Source organism: Notolepis coatsorum (assembly GCF_963971535.1).
Source record: "Notolepis coatsorum genome assembly, chromosome: 11".
Taxonomy (NCBI): Eukaryota; Metazoa; Chordata; class Actinopteri; order Aulopiformes; family Paralepididae; genus Notolepis; species Notolepis coatsorum.
The window spans coordinates 98,774,287-98,796,565 of NC_140175.1; the positions used below are offsets into that span (position 1 = coordinate 98,774,287).

General features: G+C 45.3%; 1 protein-coding gene across 1 annotated transcript in view; it reads right to left on the reverse strand.

Moving 5' to 3' along the window:
• xpo7 (exportin 7) overlaps positions 1-22,279 on the reverse strand; it is a 95,792-nt gene that overhangs the window by 37,932 nt on the left and 35,581 nt on the right. Inside the window, exons 10-14 of the mRNA XM_084324423.1 lie at positions 18,874-19,020; positions 14,758-14,930; positions 9,497-9,690; positions 8,059-8,164; positions 5,049-5,184 (exon numbers count right to left, since the gene is read on the reverse strand). Coding sequence (XP_084180549.1) covers positions 5,049-5,184; positions 8,059-8,164; positions 9,497-9,690; positions 14,758-14,930; positions 18,874-19,020 — 756 coding nt within the window. The remainder of the gene's footprint in view (positions 1-5,048; positions 5,185-8,058; positions 8,165-9,496; positions 9,691-14,757; positions 14,931-18,873; positions 19,021-22,279) is intronic.

Here is a 22,279-nt window from a genome sequence, read left to right on the forward strand (position 1 = left end):
GTTTCTGAAAACGAGACCGCCTTATTTTGAAACGGGACGATTTTTAGCATGGGATAGCGCACAAACAAAGGCATGTAGAAATAAACGTTTTTTTCCATGTTGGAGTATAAATATAGAGCCTGTCAAATGAGCCATACTATTGTGTCCATAGCTATAATATAGGATGGGTCTGCAAACATCGTGAAAATGGTCAAAAAAGCTGGCTCCAGGGAGTAAAGATGGAAAAACAGCGTGGAGTTAACGAAAATACCAAAACATGTGCAATGCCTTTCCTCTCCTTCCAAGTACGAGTCCACCCAGCCGATGCCAGATTATAGCTCATAATCCAGAAGTCACAGTACAAGAGCCGTATTGTTTGTGTAATTCATCACTGCAATGAAGACTGGCATTGTGCTGGAACGACTTCATGAAGCGACAGCGATTGGCTTCCTATGAGCTCTGGTTACGTCAGACTCCAAGCTCTCACCGCCACTTCATGTAGTTCCAGGATGAAGTACAATGTCTGTGTTCGGTGTAGGCTGTCCCCGACTAAGGACTTGTATAGTCGACGAGATTAGCCAATAGTCGACTATTAAAAAAAATTTAAAAGTATAATATATATATATATATTTTGTATCATTCCATTTGGGCTGTGGGGTGCTTAATGTCTGAAAGGAGTCAACTGAAGGCTTCTTGTCCTCTGCGAAAGCATGCAATTGGTCCACTGATGGATACATCTTGATATTTGTCTAGTCTAGTGTGTTCATTAGATGGGTGAAATCCTCTTTCAGAACTAGTTTCAACTTTAGGCGCTGGGAGCGCTCCGCCCAAAAACGCTGGCTGCCGAGAGCGCTAAAACGCGAGGCGCGGCGCTGGGAAAAGGAGCGCGCCTGTAGCATAGAAATGAATGACAGAAAGGAGCATACAACTCATAAAACGTCCCCGGTCGACACGGGCCCTTAGGCAGTGCCATTAGCGTTAGCCACGCTTCTAGGCTTATTTTCTTTTGGAAAGAATGATAATTTTTTTTTACTAAAAAAATAAAATAATAATATTTCTAAAAATGTATTATTATATATATTTTTTGCATTAGACTAAGAGGTTGGCAGTCGACTTCGGCTCCTTTCAATCGATTAGTCGACTATTTGACTAATAGGGGTCAGCCCTAGTTCGTTGCAATGATGAATTATACTGACCAGAGCAAACAGTGCGTCTCTGTGAAGCGTTTTAATGTTTTCTTTTTAACAAACAACAATGGAGTTGTATGATTTGTGGATACAAACTATAATCTGGTGTTGGCTGGATGGACCACTCCAGACTTGTAAAGTAGAAGGAAATGCGTTGTAGGTATTGTTCTTTTGTAGGCTATGTTGACAAAAAGAAAAACATTCAACTACATCCTTTAACACTACATAAGCTAAATTGTGAGGAATGGCAGTGGTTACCAGGGGCGTTCAATTGACTCATAAGAATATCATTCGACTACGAATAGACCGATATGAGCCACATTTGAATGAAATTTGAATATTAAATGTCAAATGTACATATTATTACCACATCAAAGCAGGCGTAAAATCTTGTATTTGTCATTATGGGTAGTAGTAGCGTTAGGAATCAATCATTAGGCACTGGGCCATGCTTTGTAACAGACATTTATAGGACGTGGGAATGTGATGGTCTTGAAATAACAGCTGGTTTTGGAAGTCATGTTCTGTGAAAAGCTGCCACAACCATCATGTCCCTCCTGCCCTTCCGTTTCTCCAGCCCTACCTCCGTATTAGTGATTTCTCAGTACAAATAAATACATGTAATTAACCCACCAAAGATGGCAATTCTTTTCATCTACATTCACCTAGCGGTTTGGTAGTCAAATTCATATATATATTTTTTGTTTTGTTTTTATTAAAATGAAATTCAAATATTAAATTCCGACGACAAGCCCTAGTTGGTACCCAAAATAAACTTGTGTCATAATGCATAAAGAGCCAAGTATTTTACACCCATCAAGGGTCTACTTCACTGCTCGTCAAAAGGCACTAAATAGTTGGTCAATATGCTGGAAGCAGTGGGGGGCAGAGGGTTAGGTTGTGGCAGGGATCGGGGGGGGGGGGGGGGGGGAGGCCCCCGTAATGTGATCATTTGTAAATCACTCTAACTTTACTACTAACTACCCCCCCCCCCACACACACACACTCTAGCTCGGTTGAACTCCCGCCATTTCATTGAGGATGAAACTTCCACTCAAAGTTGTGTGTTGAGAGTCCATCATCCCAGGGAGGGGTAGGGGGAGCTAAGAGACCATCCTCCCAGAGAGGGTTAGGGGGAGCTAAGAGACCATCCTCCCAGAGGGTTAGGGGGAGCTAAGAGTCCATCATCCCAGAGAGGGTTAGGGGGAGCTAAGAGTCCATCATCCCAGAGAGGGTTAGGGGGAGCTAAGAGACCATCATCCCAGAGAGGGGTAGGGGGAGCTAAGAGACCATCCTCCCAGAGAGGGTTAGGGGGAGCTAAGAGACCATCCTCCCAGAGAGGGTTAGGGGGAGCTAAGAGTCCATCATCCCAGAGAGGGTTAGGGGGAGCTAAGAGACCATCATCCCAGAGAGGGGTAGGGGGAGCTAAGAGTCCATCCTCCCAGAGAGGGTTAGGGGGAGCTAAGAGACCATCCTCCCAGAGGGTTAGGGGGAGCTAAGAGTCCATCCTCCCAGAGAGGGTTAGGGGGAGCTAAGAGATCATCCTCCCAGAGGGGTAGGGGGAGCTAAGAGACCATCCTCCCAGAGGTTAGGGGGAGCTAAGAGACCATCATCCCAGGGAGGGTTAGGGGGAGCTAAGAGACCATCCTCCCAGAGGGGTAGGGGGAGCTAAGAGACCATCATCCCAGAGAGGGGTAGGGGGAGCTAAGAGACCATCCTCCCAGAGGGGGTTAGGGGGAGCTAAGAGACCATCCTCCCAGAGAGGGTTAGGGGGAGCTAAGAGACCATCATCCCAGAGAGGGTTAGGGGGAGCTAAGAGACCATCCTCCCAGAGGGGGGTAGGGGGAGCTAAGAGACCATCATCCCAGGGAGGGTTAGGGGGAGCTAAGAGACCATCATCCCAGAGAGGGGTAGGGGGAGCTAAGAGTCCATCCTCCCAGAGGGGTAGGGGAGCTAAGAGATCCTCCCAGAGGGTTAGGGGGAGCTAAGAGACCATCATCCCAGAGAGGGGTAGGGGGAGCTAAGAGATCCTCCCAGAGGGGGTTAGGGGGAGCTAAGAGATCATCCTCCCAGAGAGGGGTAGGGGGAGCTAAGAGTCTATCATCCCAGAGGGTTAGGGGGAGCTAAGAGTCTATCATCCCAGAGAGGGTAGGGGGGAGGTAAGAACCACACCAGACACACACACGTGGCGAGGGAGAGGGAGGGGGCTACTCTTTCTACATTCCACCACTTATCTGGGGCCGTTCACACTTTGCAGTTTCTGACCGGGGACAAAGAGAAAACAGACGCAGTCAGTCAGTCGCTGTGTCCCTGGTGAACAGCGTCACACGTCAAGCTAAACAAACAGTAAAACAACATCCACACAACATCAATAGTAGCTTACTATAGAGACCTTATATTGGCGTGTTAAGAAAAAGAGCTGTGCTCAGCACTATCACACACACAATAGAGCTCAGGACAAAAGCCCTGTGCTCAGTCCCCATCAACTTGGTCCCCCCTGGCGCTAATTGTTAGTACAGGCTTAGTCAGGAGGGGGGGGGGGGAAGAGAGCGAGGGAGGAAGAGAAGAGTAGCCACTGGGACTATTTATTGCCATGTCTCCACTAGCCAGGGCCTAGCCATGCTGTGGCCTGTCTGGCACACAGTGAGCGTGTGCGTCTCCATTGTCTTTAGAACCTGGCTGGACCAACGGCTGAGACGGACACCTTGTGTCACTAACCTGGCTGAGACTGTTTTGCATCATCATGGTCTAGCTTGTGTATCACAGTTGGTGGTGTGAATTTTTAAAGGTTGCCTAGCAACCGGAGAGTTGCAATGGAGACACAAACCCAACCATAGACCACTGCACTTCCACGTTACATTGAGCTCATGGAGGAGAGAGCGGGGGGGGGGGGGGGGGGTCTCCTGAACGCCTGAATACTTTCCACAACAAATTCGTGTTTCCCCGTCTCTGATTGGCCACGCGTGTTTCTGGTCATGTGACATGTGCGCCAATCGTGGGGCCGCAAGTTTTTGGATGGTTAAGCTTAGGCACTCTTTCGAAGTTGGTTAAGGTTAGAGTTTGTCTTAGAGCAGGGCGATAGAACACCTGCCCTGATTCCAAACTCTAACCATAACCAACTGCGAAAGAGTCGCCTAAGCTTAACCAGTGATAAACTAGGCGTTAGGTAGTTTGCAGGCTGTTAGACCCGGAAATGGGCGCAGAACTTGCTGTCCCACGATTGGCGCACATGTCACATGACCAGAAACGCGCGTGGCCAATCAGAGCGCAAAACTCGAACGCGGAAACACAAGTTTGTTGTGCTTCGCGTAGACGCCTCCTGAACACGACGCGACCAATCACAAATCGATGGCACTTTCTCGGCCGAGCTATAGTCGCTTTTTCGCACCCACTCGCGAACTACGCACGCGCAGATTGATTAACGTAGACTCTGTGGGAAATCTGCACATGCGTAGTTGGGGAGTAGGTGCGGAAAAGTGACTATAGCTCGGCCAAGATAGTGCCGAATGCCGATCGACTTGGAATATTCTCGCCGTGTTCAGGAGACTCGGGCGTATAAAAGTCTATTGGATCATGTCTCCAGCACCCCCACAGCCGTAGCTACAACCACTTAATGTCAAGGCTCTCATCCACATTCATTCATTTTCTCCCACCGCTCTCTCCCCCATGATTTCAGAATCCCGGAAGTGTTGCGGTGGTCTATACCATGCTAGACCGTGGCTAGCCCCGGGCCAGGCTCAACATATAGCTAATGGACACGAGGTATGTTATGTCAACCAATGCTCCTGCAAAAGGGGGGGGGGGTACATACTACAGACAACCCTACATGCACTGTGTTGCAGAGAGGCTGTGAGGAGTGATGGTGGTGGTGGTGGAATTTACCTTGGAAGATTTCTGCACCTGGTCACCGATGTATATCTTTCTGAACTGCTCGAAGAAGCTCAGCATGGCCAGCTCCAGTCTCTCGTTGCCAGCCTGGGCCAACCTGGAGTCCGTCAGGTTCATCAGCTGGAGCACCCTGAGACATGGACAGACCCGTGTCAGCCCCATAGACCACTGCACTTCTGCGTTACATTGAGCTCATGGAGGAGAGAGCGGGGGGAGAAAATTAATGAATGTGGAAGAGAGCCTTGACACTAAGTGGTTGTAGCTACGGCTGTGGGGTGCTGGAGACATGATCCAATAGACTTTTATACTCCTGAGTCTCCTGAATACAGAGAGACCAATCTCAAGTCGATCGGCACTTTCTCGGCCGAGCTATAGTCACTTGATGAACCTAGACGGCAATCTACGCATGTGTAGTTCGGGAGTAGGTGCGGAAAAGTGACTATAGCTCAGCCGAGAAAGTGCAGATCGACTTGGGATTGGTCGCCCCGTGTTCAGGAGACTCAGGCGTATAAAAGTCTATTGGACCATGTCTCCAGCACCCCCACAGCCGTAGCTACTAGGGGTGTAACGATGCATCGATTAATCGAAATGCATAGATTCTAATGCGTTTGAAAACGTTAGAAATCGATTAATAAATTTTTTTTGTGTAGTTTTTATTGACCTATATAGTGAATCAGTTCCCCCAGCCACATTTGTGTATTCAACATTTTTTGGGGAATTAACTGATAGAAAATTAATAGAAAATCGAATCGTGGTCAAATGAAGAGATTTCATGATGCATCGAATCGTTGCCTGAATAATCGTAATCGAAATTAATCGTTGTGAGGTTGAATCGTTACACCCAGGGGAGGAAATTAGGCCATTTTACTCGCCAAATGAGTATTTTTTATGTTTGGCGAGTGATTCATGAAGACCACTCGCCACACTGGCAAGTAAAGAAAACAAAACAAAAAAATCATGAACTTCGGAAAATGCCTGTCAGAAATCTCAACTGGAATGCTGGAACAGCTGGGAGTTACCATGGCTAGCTAGTTAGCTGTAATGGATCATACATGACGTGGTGTGCTGTTAGTTATCTGAAAATAATGCTCTATACACAGGGGGTAATTAACGTGAGCTAACGTTAGCCCTTCGACGAGTGGTTTGCATGGACAGTAACGTTAGCTACAGCTTCGTTAGCCTAGCTAACGTTAGCTACATATCTAGCAAGCTACAGACAAAGAACGTTTAATGTGACTGATCTAGAATCAGAATATTCCACCCATAAATAGCTAATGTCAAATATAAATAACGCAATGGCCATACCAACCCGTTCGTTTTGACGGGAGCTAGTTAACGTTAGCTAGTTAGCCAGCTAGCGAGTAGTACCGTTGGTAGCAATGTTTTGTACGTCGTTTGCCATGTTGTTTCACTAAGCTCACGCATTTCAAGTGATGTCAGTGATGTAACCTTGTGTAACCTGCTTTACCTTCTCCTGCTCCGCGAGCTGCTCCAGTTAACTCGCTTGTTGGATTATCTCACATTTGCCATTAAGTCAAAACAGAACCATAATGTTAACGTGGAAGCTCAGACATTTCAAGCATCAACAAAGTCACTTTAAGAATGATAATATAATAATAGCCTGTTTTGACTCCTAAATATCAAGCTGTTGGCAACAACAGCGGCCAGCTAGCGCTTGTTTGATTAACTCACGTTCATTATTAAGTAAAAACAAAATCTTAAGTAAATGTGTGGGGGGTTGATTAGTATTCAAATAGTTCCCAGTGACTATCGACACTCTGTGAGTTTTGCCCATCCCTACATTAGTCCATGGAACTGTTTATACTGTAGCGGAGGAGATTCCAGTGGATGCATTTACACCTATGACCAGAACAGTCACTTTTTACACTTTTCTCGCTCACTTCTAGATCATGAAATAGTGAAATTAAACGATTCCCTATATTTCTGGGGACCACCAGGAACCCCCTCAAGGGCCCCCACCTTCAGAACCACTGTACTACAGCATGACACCCCCTCGAGGGCCCCCACCTTCAGAACCACTGTACTACAGCATGACACCCCCTCGAGGGCCCCCACCTTCAGAACCACTGTACTACAGCATGACACCCCCTCGAGGGCCCCCACCTTCAGAACCACTGTACTACAGCATGACACCCCCTCGAGGGCCCCCACCTTCAGAACCACTGTACTACAGCATGTCACCCCCTCAAGGGCCCCCACCTTCAGAACCACTGTACTACAGCATGTCACCAGGAACCCCCTCGAGGGCCCCCACCTTCAGAACCACTGTACTACAGCATGACACCCCCTCGAGGGCCCCCACCTTCAGAACCACTGTACTACAGCATGACACCCCCTCGAGGGCCCCCACCTTCAGAACCACTGTACTACAGCATGTCACCCCCTCAAGGGCCCCCACCTTCAGAACCACTGTACTACAGCATGTCACCAGGAACCCCCTCGAGGGCCCCCACCTTCAGAACCACTGTACTACAGCATGACACCCCCTCGAGGGCCCCCACCTTCAGAACCACTGGACTACAGCATGAGACCCCCTCGAGGGCCCCCACCTTCAGAACCACTGGACTACAGCATGACACCCCCTCGAGGGCCCCCACCTTCAGAACCACTGTACTACAGCATGACACCCCCTCGAGGGCCCCCACCTTCAGAACCACTGTACTACAGCATGACACCCCCTCGAGGGCCCCCACCTTCAGAACCACTGTACTACAGCATGTCACCAGGAACCCCCTCGAGGGCCCCCACCTTCAGAACCACTGTACTACAGCATGACACCCCCTCGAGGGCCCCCACCTTCAGAACCACTGTACTACAGCATGACACCCCCTCGAGGGCCCCCACCTTCAGAACCACTGTACTACAGCATGACACCCCCTCGAGGGCCCCCACCTTCAGAACCACTGTACTACAGCATGACACCCCCTCGAGGGCCCCCACCTTCAGAACCACTGTACTACAGCATGTGATCTGGGATTCTTACCGACACACTAATTCTCCGTCCATGGCGTCCTGCTCGTCTGTACTGGCGAAAGACACCCTCCCTCCGATCACGGCTCCGATGATGTAGACCAGCCATGTCAACCGGCCTGCAGGAGGGGGGAGGGGGGGGGGGGGGGGTGTCGGGATTAACTAGAATCACACTTAAAAAACGTCACGGTTACCAAACGCTGTAAGAATTGTAGAAGCTACGATATCTAGCCATGGGATATAGGCAGGTGTAGTGGTTGGTCACGTCATTGTTGTTTCCGGCCGGTCCACCTCGCTTGAAATCGCCATGTATTTCCAATGGACACATTTCTAAATGGTCTCGTTTAAAACAAATAAAGCATGAACATTGGCATGGTGTACCTTTCTGCGTGTATTCATCCACAATCTATAGCTCAACGTGAAACAATTCGCAATTAATCGTAAATTAGATAGAAGGGAATTTTTTTTGTGCAAAAATGGAAAGCTTGCCAATGTTCACATGAGGCAGAATTATTACAATTAGGGATGCTCGATATTGGCTTTTTTACCGATACCGATATTCCGATATTGTCCAACTCTTAATTTCCGATACCGATATCAACCGATACCGATATATGCAGGGTTTCCCCGTCCAAAAAACTGAATAATTTCAGGTAACTAATAATTTCACTGGATATATATATAACAAATATTGTTTTTTTTTTTTTTTTTTTTTTTTTTTTTTAACCGATACCGATATTTTCCGATATCACATTTTACTGCCGATATCGGCCGATAATATCGGACATCCCTAATTACAATAGATAATACATTTTCCCAATGATAAATCCCTATCCCTATGGCCCTTGCGTTGGAAATGACCCTGTGGAAACTCCTCTCACAAGTGGCGAGCAAACAGTTAGAAATATTATAGTTGCGAGTTGAGTCACATTGTTTGTGAGTGTGTGTGCGCCTGGATGCCTGAATTCTTTAACCAACGGATTTCCAGTTCCGCGTTCGCGTTCTGCGCTCTGATTGGCCACTGACGTTTCTGGTCGCGCCAATCGTGTGACGGCAAGTTCTGCCACCGGTTAAGCTTAGGCACTCTTTCGAAGTTGGTTAAGGTTAGAGTTCGTCTTAGAGCAGGGTGATAGAACACCAGCCCTGATTCCAAACTCTAACCTTAACCAACTTCGAAAGAGTCGCCTAAGCTTAACCAGTGATAAACTAGGCGTTAGGTAGTTTGCCGCTGTTCGAGGCGGAAATGGGCGCGTCACACGATTGGGCGCACATGTCACATGACCAGAAACGTCAGTGGCCAATCAGATCGCACCAGAAACGTCAGTGGCCAATCAGATCGCAGAACTCGAACACGGAACTGGAAATCCGTTAGTTAAAGAATAGACGCCGCCTGGATGGCTAGTGGGTTGTTTATGTGTGTGCGTGTGTGTGTGTGTGCGTGTGCCACTCACCCTCCTGTACAGTGATGTCTATGGTGCTGGAGTTGGTGGACTGCAGCAGCTCCTGGTAGCTCTGGGCCGCCTGGTCGAACAGCTGCACCAGCAGAGCGCACGTCTTCTCGTACTCACACCTCCCAATGGTCGACAGCTGGTCCAGCTGCTGCTGCACGAGGCCGGCGTCGTCCAGAGGGTCCTCTAAGCCATCTCTGTTCAACACACACACAGTTCAGCCATGTTTTATTAAAATAATTTTTTTTATTATTATATAAAAAGTTTCTAATTATAATAAAAAATTATTTAAAAAATATATATATATAATATATTATTATAATAAATAATAATATTATATCAATATAATAGTATTATATTATAATAATAATAATAAAACTTAATCTGTGTTTTATTTTGTCACATATAAGGTGCATGCATGTACATTACAGTGAATTGGTTCTGTATGACCCTCCTGAGATTCATACAGTACAAAAAGAGTAAAAAGAATAAAGGCCAAACACTATACAAAATATACAATATACAAGAACAAAATGCAAAAATGTGGTAGAGATGTAGTGCAAATATTTTTGTAATAAATAAAATAAAATATGGTGTAGTGTTAAAAAGTGTTTAAAGTGAATGTTAAAAGGTGAATGTTTAAAGTGAGTGTGTGCAATAGGGCTGTCCCCGACTAAGGATTTGGATGGTCGACTATGATTGGCCAAAAATTTGCAGTTCAAAAAATTAAATAGAAAATAATAATAAAAAAAGGAAAAGTACCGGTATAATATTTTGTAATTTTTTGTAATTTTTTTGTATCATTCCATTTGGGCTGTGGGGGTGCTTAATGTCTGAAGGAGTCGACTGAAGGCTTCTTGTCCTCTGCAAAAGCATGCAATTGGTCCACTGATGGATACATCTTGATATTTGTCTAGTCTAGTGTGTTCATTAGATGGGTGAAATACTCTTTCAGTGCCTCGGTGCCTGTTTTCGTAGGCAGTTAGCCTCTGGTATGCGTGCCATTAGCGTTAGCCACGCTTCTAGGCCTCTTTTATTTTGGAAAGAATGATAAAAAAAATATATATATTATAATAATTCCTTTTTTTTGTATTCGACTAAGAGGTTGGCTAGTCGACTACGGCTCCTTTCGACCGATTAGTAGACTAATCGACTAATAGGGGTCAGCCCTAGTGTGCAATGAATGTAGAATGGACTCTGCTCTCTCCGCTCTCTCACTCTCAGCTGACCATCCCTTTTTGAGAATACTCAACGTCCTACCGAGCCGCACTTGAAGAGTGGAGGAACAGGAGAGCATTAACCCATTCAGTGCCGACCACGAGATTAGTCGGGTTAACTCGGGTTAATTAACGGGTTAATTCGAAGCTTCGAATTAAAAAAAAATATATATATATTTTTTTTTATCTTATGTTGTGGGACTTGTACAGCACTTTGGTAAACTTTGTTGTTTTTAAATGTGCTCTATAAATAAAGTGGATTGGATTAATGAATTAAGTAGCCCCTTTCGTGACTGTGACGCAGCCAACACAGTGTGATTTAATTCAAGGTGGATCGCTGTTGTCGTTTGAACAACTTCAGATTTCATGGGAACTACCAATCCCCCAAATCAAGAATGTTTAAGATGAATGAAGTAAGATTTTGATTATTTGAAATATGGCCTGTGTAGACTAAACTATGCACAGAATTATGTCAGTCTACAAGGTCCAGATTCTACATGGTCCGGCAATGTAGACCTTGTAGACTCCACTACAGACCAATTATCAGTGAATGTTCATGCATTTTTAAGAAGGGCTACTTCCACAAAAAAACAAAGAACTCACCAAAACATCTCAGTAGCACCTTATCTAAATGTTCTATTTCATATATGGAGATTCATATTTATTTATGTATTGCATGCATTTCTACATTTTATTTCCTATTTTGTTTATTCATCCCAGTATCTTTCTTTCTTATGTGTGGAATTCTACAAGGCATTTACATTCACATTTACATTTAGTCATTTAGCTGACGCTTTTATCCAAAGCGACTTACAAGTTCTGTACGACAGGTCATCAGGAAGGATACAACTCTATCAGCTGAGTAACAATATTCATCAAAGTGTTGCGTGTTACAGTGTAGGTTAGTTTATTAGGACAAGTGCATGACAGTAAGGTTAGTTAGGGTTAGATTTTTTTAATTTAATTTTTTTAATTTAATTTCAGATAATGGTTGAAGAAGTGCGTCTTTAGTCGACGGCGAAAGATTGGATGGGATTCGGCTGTCCTAACTGGGGTGGGTAGTTCATTCCACCATTGTGGGGCAAGGACTGAGAATAGGCGTGTAGGTGGTGTATATGTGTTTGAGGATGATATCCTTCAAACAGGCAATAGTGATGATATAATTTGGGCAGTGCTGAGCTGGGTTACTTTCCTCCAGTGTATTTGTCCCCCGGCCCCACCCAATGGCCCCATGCACACACACACACACACACACACACACAGAAGTAAAAATAAAATAAAAAATGTTTGAAAAAGATTTTTTGAAAAAAAAATTATATTTTTTTTATTTAAACTTCGATTTTTTTTTTTAATGTTCGAAGCTTGTGCCATCGAACGAAGCTTCGAAGCTTCGAAGTATTTAAGACAGCCCTAGTTACCACATTCACTTGGGAGGCTCGGAGCAGCTTTCGATTATGTGTTTTGGTGCTATAACGTTGGATCAATGAACGCGATCAATATTTGGAATGGCGATCAAGAATTGGATTAATCTTTTTGCAGAACATCTGATGTGAGGTAAGGACTCTATGTTACCAGTCTTGGGTTAATCAGATGTTCCTATCACCGCCATCGCAGCGTGTGTGTGTGTGTGTGTGCATAACGTTAGCCGTATCCACGGCATGGATAATCTTGGATAACTTCTCTAGCGTGCATAAGTACACATATACTATCGATAATCTAGCGTTTATTTGAAAACGATTCATAAATCAGCCGAAAAATGACAACGTGTTTTGTGTATTCCAGTAAAGGGCTATTATCGCGGATTTCTCTGGAATTCTCCAAAATCTTCAAAACTATACTCGTATTCAAAACGGTATAAAACGGAAATGTACCAATGAAAAAACAATACGTTTCGTACATATTGACTGCAAGCAAGTCATTGATAAGCGAGGAGTGTTTTAGACCCATAATTTAAGATATAGTTTAGGCGTTCGCAAATTTCCCCGACCTCCCATTGACCTCCTTACTGGCACGCTAGCCCTACTATGGTCAAAGGGGCGTGGCTCTGAATGAGTTAATGAAGAGTTTGAAGGGCGAGTGGAGGAACAGGAGAGCATTAATGAAGAGTTTGAGTGGAGGAACAGGAGAGCATTAATGAAGAGTTTGAGTGGAGGAACAGGAGAGCATTAATGAAGAGTTTGAGGGGAGGAACAGGAGAGCATTAATGAAGAGTTTGAGTGGAGGAACAGGAGATCATTAATGAAGAGTTTGAGGGGAGGAACAGGAGAGCATTAATGAAGAGTTTGAGTGGAGGAACAGGAGAGCATTAATGAAGAGTTTGAGTGGAGGAACAGGAGATCATTAATGAAGAGTTTGAGGGGAGGAACAGGAGAGCATTAATGAAGAGTTTGAGTGGAGGAACAGGAGAGCATTAATGAAGAGTTTGAGGGGAGGAACAGGAGAGCATTAATGAAGAGTTTGAGTGGAGGAACAGGAGAGCATTAATGAAGAGTTTGAGTGGAGGAACAGGAGATCATTAATGAAGAGTTTGAGTGGAGGAACAGGAGAGCATTAATGAAGAGTTTGAGGGGAGGAACAGGAGAGCATTAATGAAGAGTTTGAGGGGAGGAACAGGAGAGCATTAATGAAGAGTTTGAGGGGAGGAACAGGAGAGCATTAATGAAGAGTTTGAGGGGAGGAACAGGAGAGCATTAATGAAGAGTTTGAGTGGAGGAACAGGAGAGCATTAATGAAGAGTTTGAGTGGAGGAACAGGAGATCATTAATGAAGAGTTTGAGTGGAGGAACAGGAGAGCATTAATGAAGAGTTTGAGTGGAGGAACAGGAGAGCATTAATGAAGAGTTTGAGTGGAGGAACAGGAGAGCATTAATGAAGAGTTTGAGGGGAGGAACAGGAGAGCATTAATGAAGAGTTTGAGGGGAGGAACAGGAGAGCATTAATGAAGAGTTTGAGTGGAGGAACAGGAGAGCATTAATGAAGAGTTTGAGGGGAGGAACAGGAGATCATTAATGAAGAGTTTGAGTGGAGGAACAGGAGAGCATTAATGAAGAGTTTGAGGGGAGGAACAGGAGAGCATTAATGAAGAGTTTGAGGGGAGGAACAGGAGAGCATTAATGAAGAGTTTGAGGGGAGGAACAGGAGAGCATTAATGAAGAGTTTGAGTGGAGGAACAGGAGAGCATTAATGAAGAGTTTGAGGGGAGGAACAGGAGATCATTAATGAAGAGTTTGAGTGGAGGAACAGGAGAGCATTAATGAAGAGTTTGAGGGGAGGAACAGGAGAGCATTAATGAAGAGTTTGAGGGGAGGAACAGGAGAGCATTAATGAAGAGTTTGAGGGGAGGAACAGGAGAGCATTAATGAAGAGTTTGAGGGGAGGAACAGGAGAGCATTAATGAAGAGTTTGAGTGGAGGAACAGGAGAGCATTAATGAAGAGTTTGAGTGGAGGAACAGGAGAGCATTAATGAAGAGTTTGAGGGGAGGAACAGGAGAGCATTAATGAAGAGTTTGAGGGGAGGAACAGGAGAGCATTAATGAAGAGTTTGAGGGGAGGAACAGGAGATCAAGAGGTTTATTCGTCACATACATACCAGGGCATACAGTGAAATGTGGGTGGTCATGACCGCATTGATTGTGCAAAATACAATAATAAAATAGGCATACAATTCTTTTTATAGAAAAAATTTAATAGATAAGACACAAGATATGCATGGTAAAGAAAAAGGGGGAGGCTGTAACAAAAACAAGGTTATGTACATGCATACAAGTAAATAAAATACAAAATTACAGTAGCAATAGTATACAAGGACAACAATAAATAAGGGAGATAAAAGGAGAGAGTGAAAAATAGAAAAGGAAAGTGAGAACCAGAGGGAGAGAGAGAGAAGAAAGGGGGGAGGTAGGTGAGGGGCCTAGGGGGAGGAGAGAAGAGGCTGAGGGCTATGCGTGCGATTGGGAGGCAGTCAGCAGGTGCAACAGTCGGTTATTATCTAGTGACGGAATTCCAGTGGAAACAGGTCCAGAGAGCGAGCCGAAGAGCGCGTCTACCTGAGGATGATGTGGACCGACTCCAGGCGCGACGTGATGTAGGCCTTGGTGACCTCGGGCGTGTACGTCTCCAGCAGGTGGGGTTCAGTGGCCTTGACGTAAGGGACGGACGCCGCCAGCCGCTGCCAGAGGCTCAGCAGGTAGTGAACGCTGTTGGGCGCAAACTCCCAGTGCTGAGGAGACAGAGAGGAGAGAGAGGGATGAAGACATGAAGGAGACAGAGAGGAGAGAGGGATGAAGACATGAAGAGACAGAGAGGACAGAGAGGGATGAAGACATGAAGGAGACAGAGAGGAGAGAGAGGGATGAAGACATGAAGAGACAGAGAGGACATAGAGGGATGAAGACATGAAGGAGACAGAGAGGAGAGAGAGGGATGAAGACATGAAGAGACAGAGAGGACAGAGAGGGATGAAGACATGAAGGAGACAGAGAGGAGAGAGAGGGATGAAGACATGAAGGAGACAGAGAGGAGAGAGAGGGATGAAGACATGAAGAGACAGAGAGGAGAGAGAGGGATGAAGACATGAAGAGACAGAGAGGAGAGAGAGGGATGAAGACATGAAGAAGACAGAGAGGACAGAGAGGGATGAAGACATGAAGAGACAGAGAGGAGAGAGAGGGATGAAGACATGAAGAGACAGAGAGGAGAGAGAGGGATGAAGACATGAAGAGACAGAGAGGAGAGAGAGGGATGAAGACATGAAGGAGACAGAGAGGACAGAGAGGGATGAAGACATGAAGAGACAGAGAGGACAGAGAGGGATGAAGACATGAAGAGACAGAGAGGACAGAGAGGGATGAAGACATGAAGGAGACAGAGAGGAGAGAGAGGGATGAAGACATGAAGGAGACAGAGAGGAGAGAGAGGGATGAAGACATGAAGAGACAGAGAGGAGAGAGAGGGATGAAGACATGAAGGAGACAGAGAGGACAGAGAGGAGAGAGAGGGATGAAGACATGAAGGAGACAGAGAGGGATGAAGACATGAAGGAGACAGAGAGGAGAGAGAGGGATGAAGACATGAAGAGACAGAGAGGAGAGAGAGGGATGAAGACATGAAGGAGACAGAGAGGAGAGAAAGGGATGAAGACATGAAGGAGACAGAGAGGAGAGAGAGGGATGAAGACATGAAGAGACAGAGAGGGGTGAAGACATGAAGGAGACAGAGAGGAGAGAGAGGGATGAAGACATGAAGAGACAGAGAGGAGAGAGAGGGATGAAGACATGAAGGAGACAGAGAGGACAGAGAGGGATGAAGACATGAAGGAGACAGAGAGGAGAGAGAGGGATGAAGACATGAAGAGACAGAGAGGAGAGAGAGGGATGAAGACATGAAGGAGACAGAGAGGACAGAGAGGGATGAAGACATGAAGGAGACAGAGAGGACAGAGAGGGATGAAGACATGAAGAGACAGAGAGGAGAGAGAGGGATGAAGACATGAAGAGACAGAGATGAGAGAGAGGGATGAAGACATGAAGAGACAGAGAGGAGAGAGAGGGATGAAGACATGAAGAGACAGAGAGGAGAGAGAGGGATGAAGACATGAAGAGACAGAGAGGAGAGAGAGGGATGAAGACATGAAGGAGACAGAGAGGACAGAGAGGGATGAAGACATGAAGGAGACAGAGAGGAGAGAGAGGGATGAAGACATGAAGAGACAGAGAGGAGAGAGAGGGATGAAGACATGAAGGAGACAGAGAGGACAGAGAGGGATGAAGACATGAAGGAGACAGAGAGGAGAGAGAGGGATGAAGACATGAAGGAGACAGAGAGGACAGAGAGGGATGAAGACATGAAGAGACAGAGAGGAGAGAGAGGGATGAAGACATGAAGAGACAGAGAGGAGAGAGAGGGATGAAGACATGAAGAGACAGAGAGGAGAGAGAGGGATGAAGACATGAAGAGACAGAGAGAGAGGGATGAAGACATGAAGAGACAGAGAGGAGAGAGAGGGATGAAGACATGAAGGAGACAGAGAGGAGAGAGAGGGATGAAGACATGAAGAGACAGAGAGGAGAGAGAGGGATGAAGACATGAAGGAGACAGAGAGGAGAGAGAGGGATGAAGACATGAAGGAGACAGAGGAGAGAGAGGGATGAAGACATGAAGAGACAGAGAGGACAGAGGGATGAAGACATGAAGAGACAGAGAGGAGAGAGAGGGATGAAGACATGAAGAGACAGAGAGGAGAGAGAGGGATGAAGACATGAAGAGACAGAGAGGAGAGAGAGGGATGAAGACATGAAGAGACAGAGAGGACAGAGAGGGATGAAGACATGAAGAGACAGAGAGGAGAGAGAGGGATGAAGACGTGAAGGAGACAGAGAAGAGAGAGAGGGATGAAGACATGAAGGAGACAGAGAGGAGAGAGAGGGATGAAGACATGAAGAGGACAGAGAGGAGAGAGAGGGATGAAGACATGAAGGAGACAGAGAGGAGAGAGAGGGATGAAGACATGAAGGAGACAGAGGAGAGAGAGGGATGAAGACATGAAGGAGACAGAGAGGAGAGAGAGGGATGAAGACATGAAGGAGACAGAGAGGAGAGAGAGGGATGAAGACATGCAGGAGACAGAGAGGAGAGAGAGGGATGAAGACATGAAGAGACAGAGAGGAGAGAGAGGGATGAAGACATGAAGGAGACAGAGAGGAGAGAGAGGGATGAAGACATGAAGAGACAGAGAGGACAGAGAGGGATGAAGACATGAAGGAGACAGAGAGGAGAGAGAGGGATGAAGACATGAAGAGACAGAGAGGACAGAGAGGGATGAAGACATGAAGAGACAGAGAGGACAGAGAGGGATGAAGACATGAAGGAGACAGAGAGGAGAGAGAGGGATGAAGACATGAAGGAGACAGAGAGGAGAGAGAGGGATGAAGACATGAAGGAGACAGAGAGGAGAGAGAGGGATGAAGACATGAAGGAGACAGAGAGGAGAGAGAGGGATGAAGACATGAAGAGACAGAGAGGACAGAGAGGGATGAAGACATGAAGAGACAGAGAGGAGAGAGAGGGATGAAGACATGAAGAGACAGAGAGGAGAGAGAGGGATGAAGACATGAAGAGACAGAGAGGAGAGAGAGGGATGAAGACATGAAGGAGACAGAGAGGACAGAGGAGAGAGAGGGATGAAGACATGAAGGAGACAGAGAGGACAGAGAGGAGAGAGAGGGATGAAGACATGAAGGAGACAGAGAGGAGAGAGAGGGATGAAGACATGAAGAGACAGAGAGGACAGAGAGGGATGAAGACATGAAGAGACAGAGAGGAGAGAGAGGGATGAAGACGTGAAGGAGACAGAGAGGAGAGAGAGGGATGAAGACATGAAGGAGACAGAGAGGAGAGAGAGGGATGAAGACATGAAGGGACAGAGAGGACAGAGAGGGATGAAGACATGAAGAGACAGAGAGGACAGAGAGGGATGAAGACATGAAGGAGACAGAGAGGAGAGAGAGGGATGAAGACATGAAGAGACAGAGAGGACAGAGAGGGATGAAGACATGAAGAGACAGAGAGGAGAGAGAGGGATGAAGACATGAAGAGAGAGAGAGGAGAGAGAGGGATGAAGACATGAAGAGACAGAGAGGGATGAAGACATGAAGAGACAGAGAGGGATGAAGACATGAAGGAGACAGAGAGGGATGAAGACATGAAGGACAGAGAGGGATGAAGACATGGAGGAGACAGAGAGGAGAGAGAGGGATGAAGACATGAAGGACAGAGAGGGATGAAGACATGGAGGAGACAGAGGGATTTTGAAAGCTTGGCATTGCTAATAAACATTTAAAATAATCTTTATAAACTGGCCAACACTGGTCAAAACGGCGGAAATAAAGCCGTTTTGAGCAGTGTTGACCAGTTTATAAAAATTATTTTAAATGTTTATTAGCAACGGCGAGCTTTCAAACCCTAGCGTTTGTCTGTCCAAAACCCTCGTGCAACTGTGAGTACCTTTGACATTTCTCTGCAATACTTGTACGAGAAGCGTTTTGATAGAGAATAGCGAAACAGACTTTTGAGTGTTTGAGAAGCGCCCACCTGTAGACTGGTGACAGTGAAGTTGAGAAGCACCCACCTGTAGACTGGTGACAGTGAAGTTGAGAAGCACCCACCTGTAGACTGGTGACAGTGAAGTTGGCTATGAGGCGTATGACCTCGGGGTAGTTCTCCACCTTCACCAGCTCCCCCAGCTGGTAGTTGCTCTTCAGCCTCGCCAGCAGACGGCAGAACTCGTGGTAGTTGTTGGGGTCCGACAGGCTCTGTGGACACAAGGTAGCATGACATCAATCAGGTCAACAACAACTAGGGCTGTCACTTTAAGCGATTCGGGGCCAACCACGTATATATATATACGTGATTGGGAGCCAGCACCCGACGGCTAACCATGTATATATATACACATGTTAACCCTTTCTCTGCCACGCTTATATCCATCCTTATACCATCCTCTGCCAGCTCTATTTGTCTATGGAGATGTTCCCCTTCTTTGCAGGGCTATAACTTTTTAAATTGTATTGCTAAATTGACATTACTATGGCCCATTCAACGTCAAGTATCTATCGTTTAGGATGTAGCATCGTTCTACTTTTTCATTCACATATTCATACTAAAATACGGTCTAAAGCAGGGGTGGGCAATTATTTTTCCCAGGGGGCCGAATGAGCAACTGAAAATATGTTGGAGGGCCGGGCCAAAATTCCAAACTCAATTATGCATAATATACATTTTATTTCTATATAAAAAGCAGTAAATGGCATTGTTTTGACCCCTGGTAAGAGTGTATGTTACTATTTGGCAATTAAAAGGTGAGGTTGGCTTTCAAAAATATCATTTATTCAAATAGAATTTATTTCCAAAATGATAAACAAAATGTGAAACATTAATAACAAAGGGCATGTATGAAAAAGTGCTATAGAAATAATAAATAATATTATAAATAATAAATAATTTGAGGTTTATATACTATTGAAACAAGGATTTTCTTAGCTTTCTAAAGACATCACATCATCTTATAGCCAAAATAAACAAGACATGTCACTGAACTGTGTAAAGAAAAGTGTCCCAGTTTTGTAGCCTTTTTTACTTTACATGCCTATATTAAACATTTAATGTTTTCAGAACTGTGCAAAAAAAAGAAAAAAAGATCCATCAAGTGTCCCATTTCACTTGTTATATTTCCACATTTTAGTGTTCTTCAGTTCCTTTTTTTTTTTTTATTCAGTGTGATAAATCCAGTCTCTGTTGAGCTTTAACAAGTCCATCAAAGTCAGGTTGCATGTCTGAGGTGGAGATGCGAAGCACAGCTGCCAGATGTTCATCAGTGAGAGAGGATCTGTACCTGGACTTGGTAAACGTCATGACTGAGAATGTCTGTTCACATATGTAGGTCGATCCAAAGAGAACCAACATCTTCTGAGCATGTCTCCTCATGTTTGGAAAGTTCTCCTCCTTGAGAGCAGAGTAGAACTCTAGCAGTGATGCTGACTTAAAGTGCTCTTTCAGTAGTGAATCAGACTGCAGGTCAATGAGTTCAAGCTGAACATCAGTGGGTGCACTATCAACACTGCAGGTAAAGGGAGAGGAAACCAGCTGCATTTCATCTTCAACCTTTTTGAAATCTTGAAAACGCCTTGAAAATTCATCATGCAGTGCTCCTAACATGGATGAGTACCTGTGCCGGTGATCAGCTGATGGTTTGACTTCTTTCATGGTTTTCATGTGTTCAAGATTGTTGCTGCCTAGTTGCTTTGAAATGAATTGCAACTTTGTCATGAAGGCTTTCACATGGCTATGCATTTGATGAGCAAAAAGGCCGTTGCCCTGCAGTTGTGTGTTCAGTTCAAGTTTCAAGTTTCTTTAATATTTGTCATACAGAAGTACAGAATACTTTTATACAAAATGCTTCTTACTGTTACGCTCCAGAGACTGTGCAAGACAAGATAAGTATGAAATAAAATAACATAGTAAAATTAGAAGTAAAAAAAATGAGGTCACAGTGTTCAGTTTAGACATATGTACAATGTTCGATGCAGAATAGACGTAGTTACCATACAATATACAATACTGTGCAGTGTACTAATATACAATACTATATAGTGCAAGGCAGAAATGGGACGAGGTGCAATTTAGGTACAATTCACAGTAGGTGTACGAGTTGTAGTGCAAATCCTTTATCAATAAATATAAAGTGTAAAGTGTGTTTGTGTGATCTAAAGTGTGGAGAGTGGGTGCTGCAGTGTGTTGTTTGTTTGAGTGAGTGTGTGCGTGTGGGTGTGTGTGCTGTGTGCATTTGATGGTTGTTGCATAGTGTTTATTGTTCGTTTAGCAGCCTGATGGCCTGGGGATAGAAGCTTCTTCTGAGTCTTTCTGTGCTCGCCTTAAGACTCCGGTATCGCTTGCCTGACCGCAGCAGTTCAAAGAGGCAGTTGTTCGGGTGGCTCGAGTCCTTAATAATTCTCTTAGCCTTCCCCTTGCACCGCTTGTTGTAAATGTTCTGGAGGGTGGGAAGCCTCATCATTGCAGTCACATCAACAGCAAATGTTAAATCTGCAATCCAGTCCTTATCAGACAGCTCTGGGATGGTTTTGCCTTTCATCTCACAAAACTCTTTTATCTCTGATTTCAGAACCCAAAACCTTTTTAGCACTTTGCCCAGGCTGAGCCATCTGACCGCTGTGTGGTACCTGACATCACCATGCTCGCTCTCTTGCTCCTCCAATAGTGAAACAAACTGCCTTGTGATTTAATGCTCGCGCTCTGATGAAATTAACTGTTGCAGTAACAACATCAACCACATGGCTAAGTTTTAGCACTGACTTGCACAACGCTTGCTGATGAATAATACAATGTATAAACACTAATTTCTGCTCTGCGTTGAGTTCACTCACTTTATCTTGCATTCTTTTCAAGAGCCCAAAATTTTTCCCTGTCAAATTCGGACATCCATCCGTAGTGACACCTGCCAGTCTGTCCCATTCGAGTCCCAGTTTGTGCATGCATGACTTTACCTCGGTGAACAGATCACTCCCCGTTGTGGTGCCTTTCATTGGCCGCATCGCTGCCAGCTCCTCCGTAAGCTGGAAGTCGCGCGTTATCCCCCGGAGAAATATGAGCAGCTGGGCTGTGTCACGGACATCACAGCTCTCATCCAACGCCAAAGAATAGAAGTCGAAGCTTCCCACTTCACTTTGCAGCTGACACTCGAGATTCTCTGCGATATCCTCCACCCTTCTCGTCACGGTGCGGCGGGACAGCGGGATGCTTTCAAGCGCTTTTTTTTTCTGGGCATAGGAGTGCTGCAGACTCAACCATGCACTCTTTCACAAACTCCCCCTCCGAGAATGGCTTACTGTTCTGGGCAATTTTGTGGGCTATCACAAAGCTGGTTTTGGTCGCTGCATGCAGCTTTTGAAAACAGCCTTGTTGTTTTTCTAGCTTTGCTAGTAAATCCGTTGACGTCCGCGCACGTTCGGCATCAGTCAAGTTTTTGTACTTCTCCGCATGTTTTGTCTCGTAATG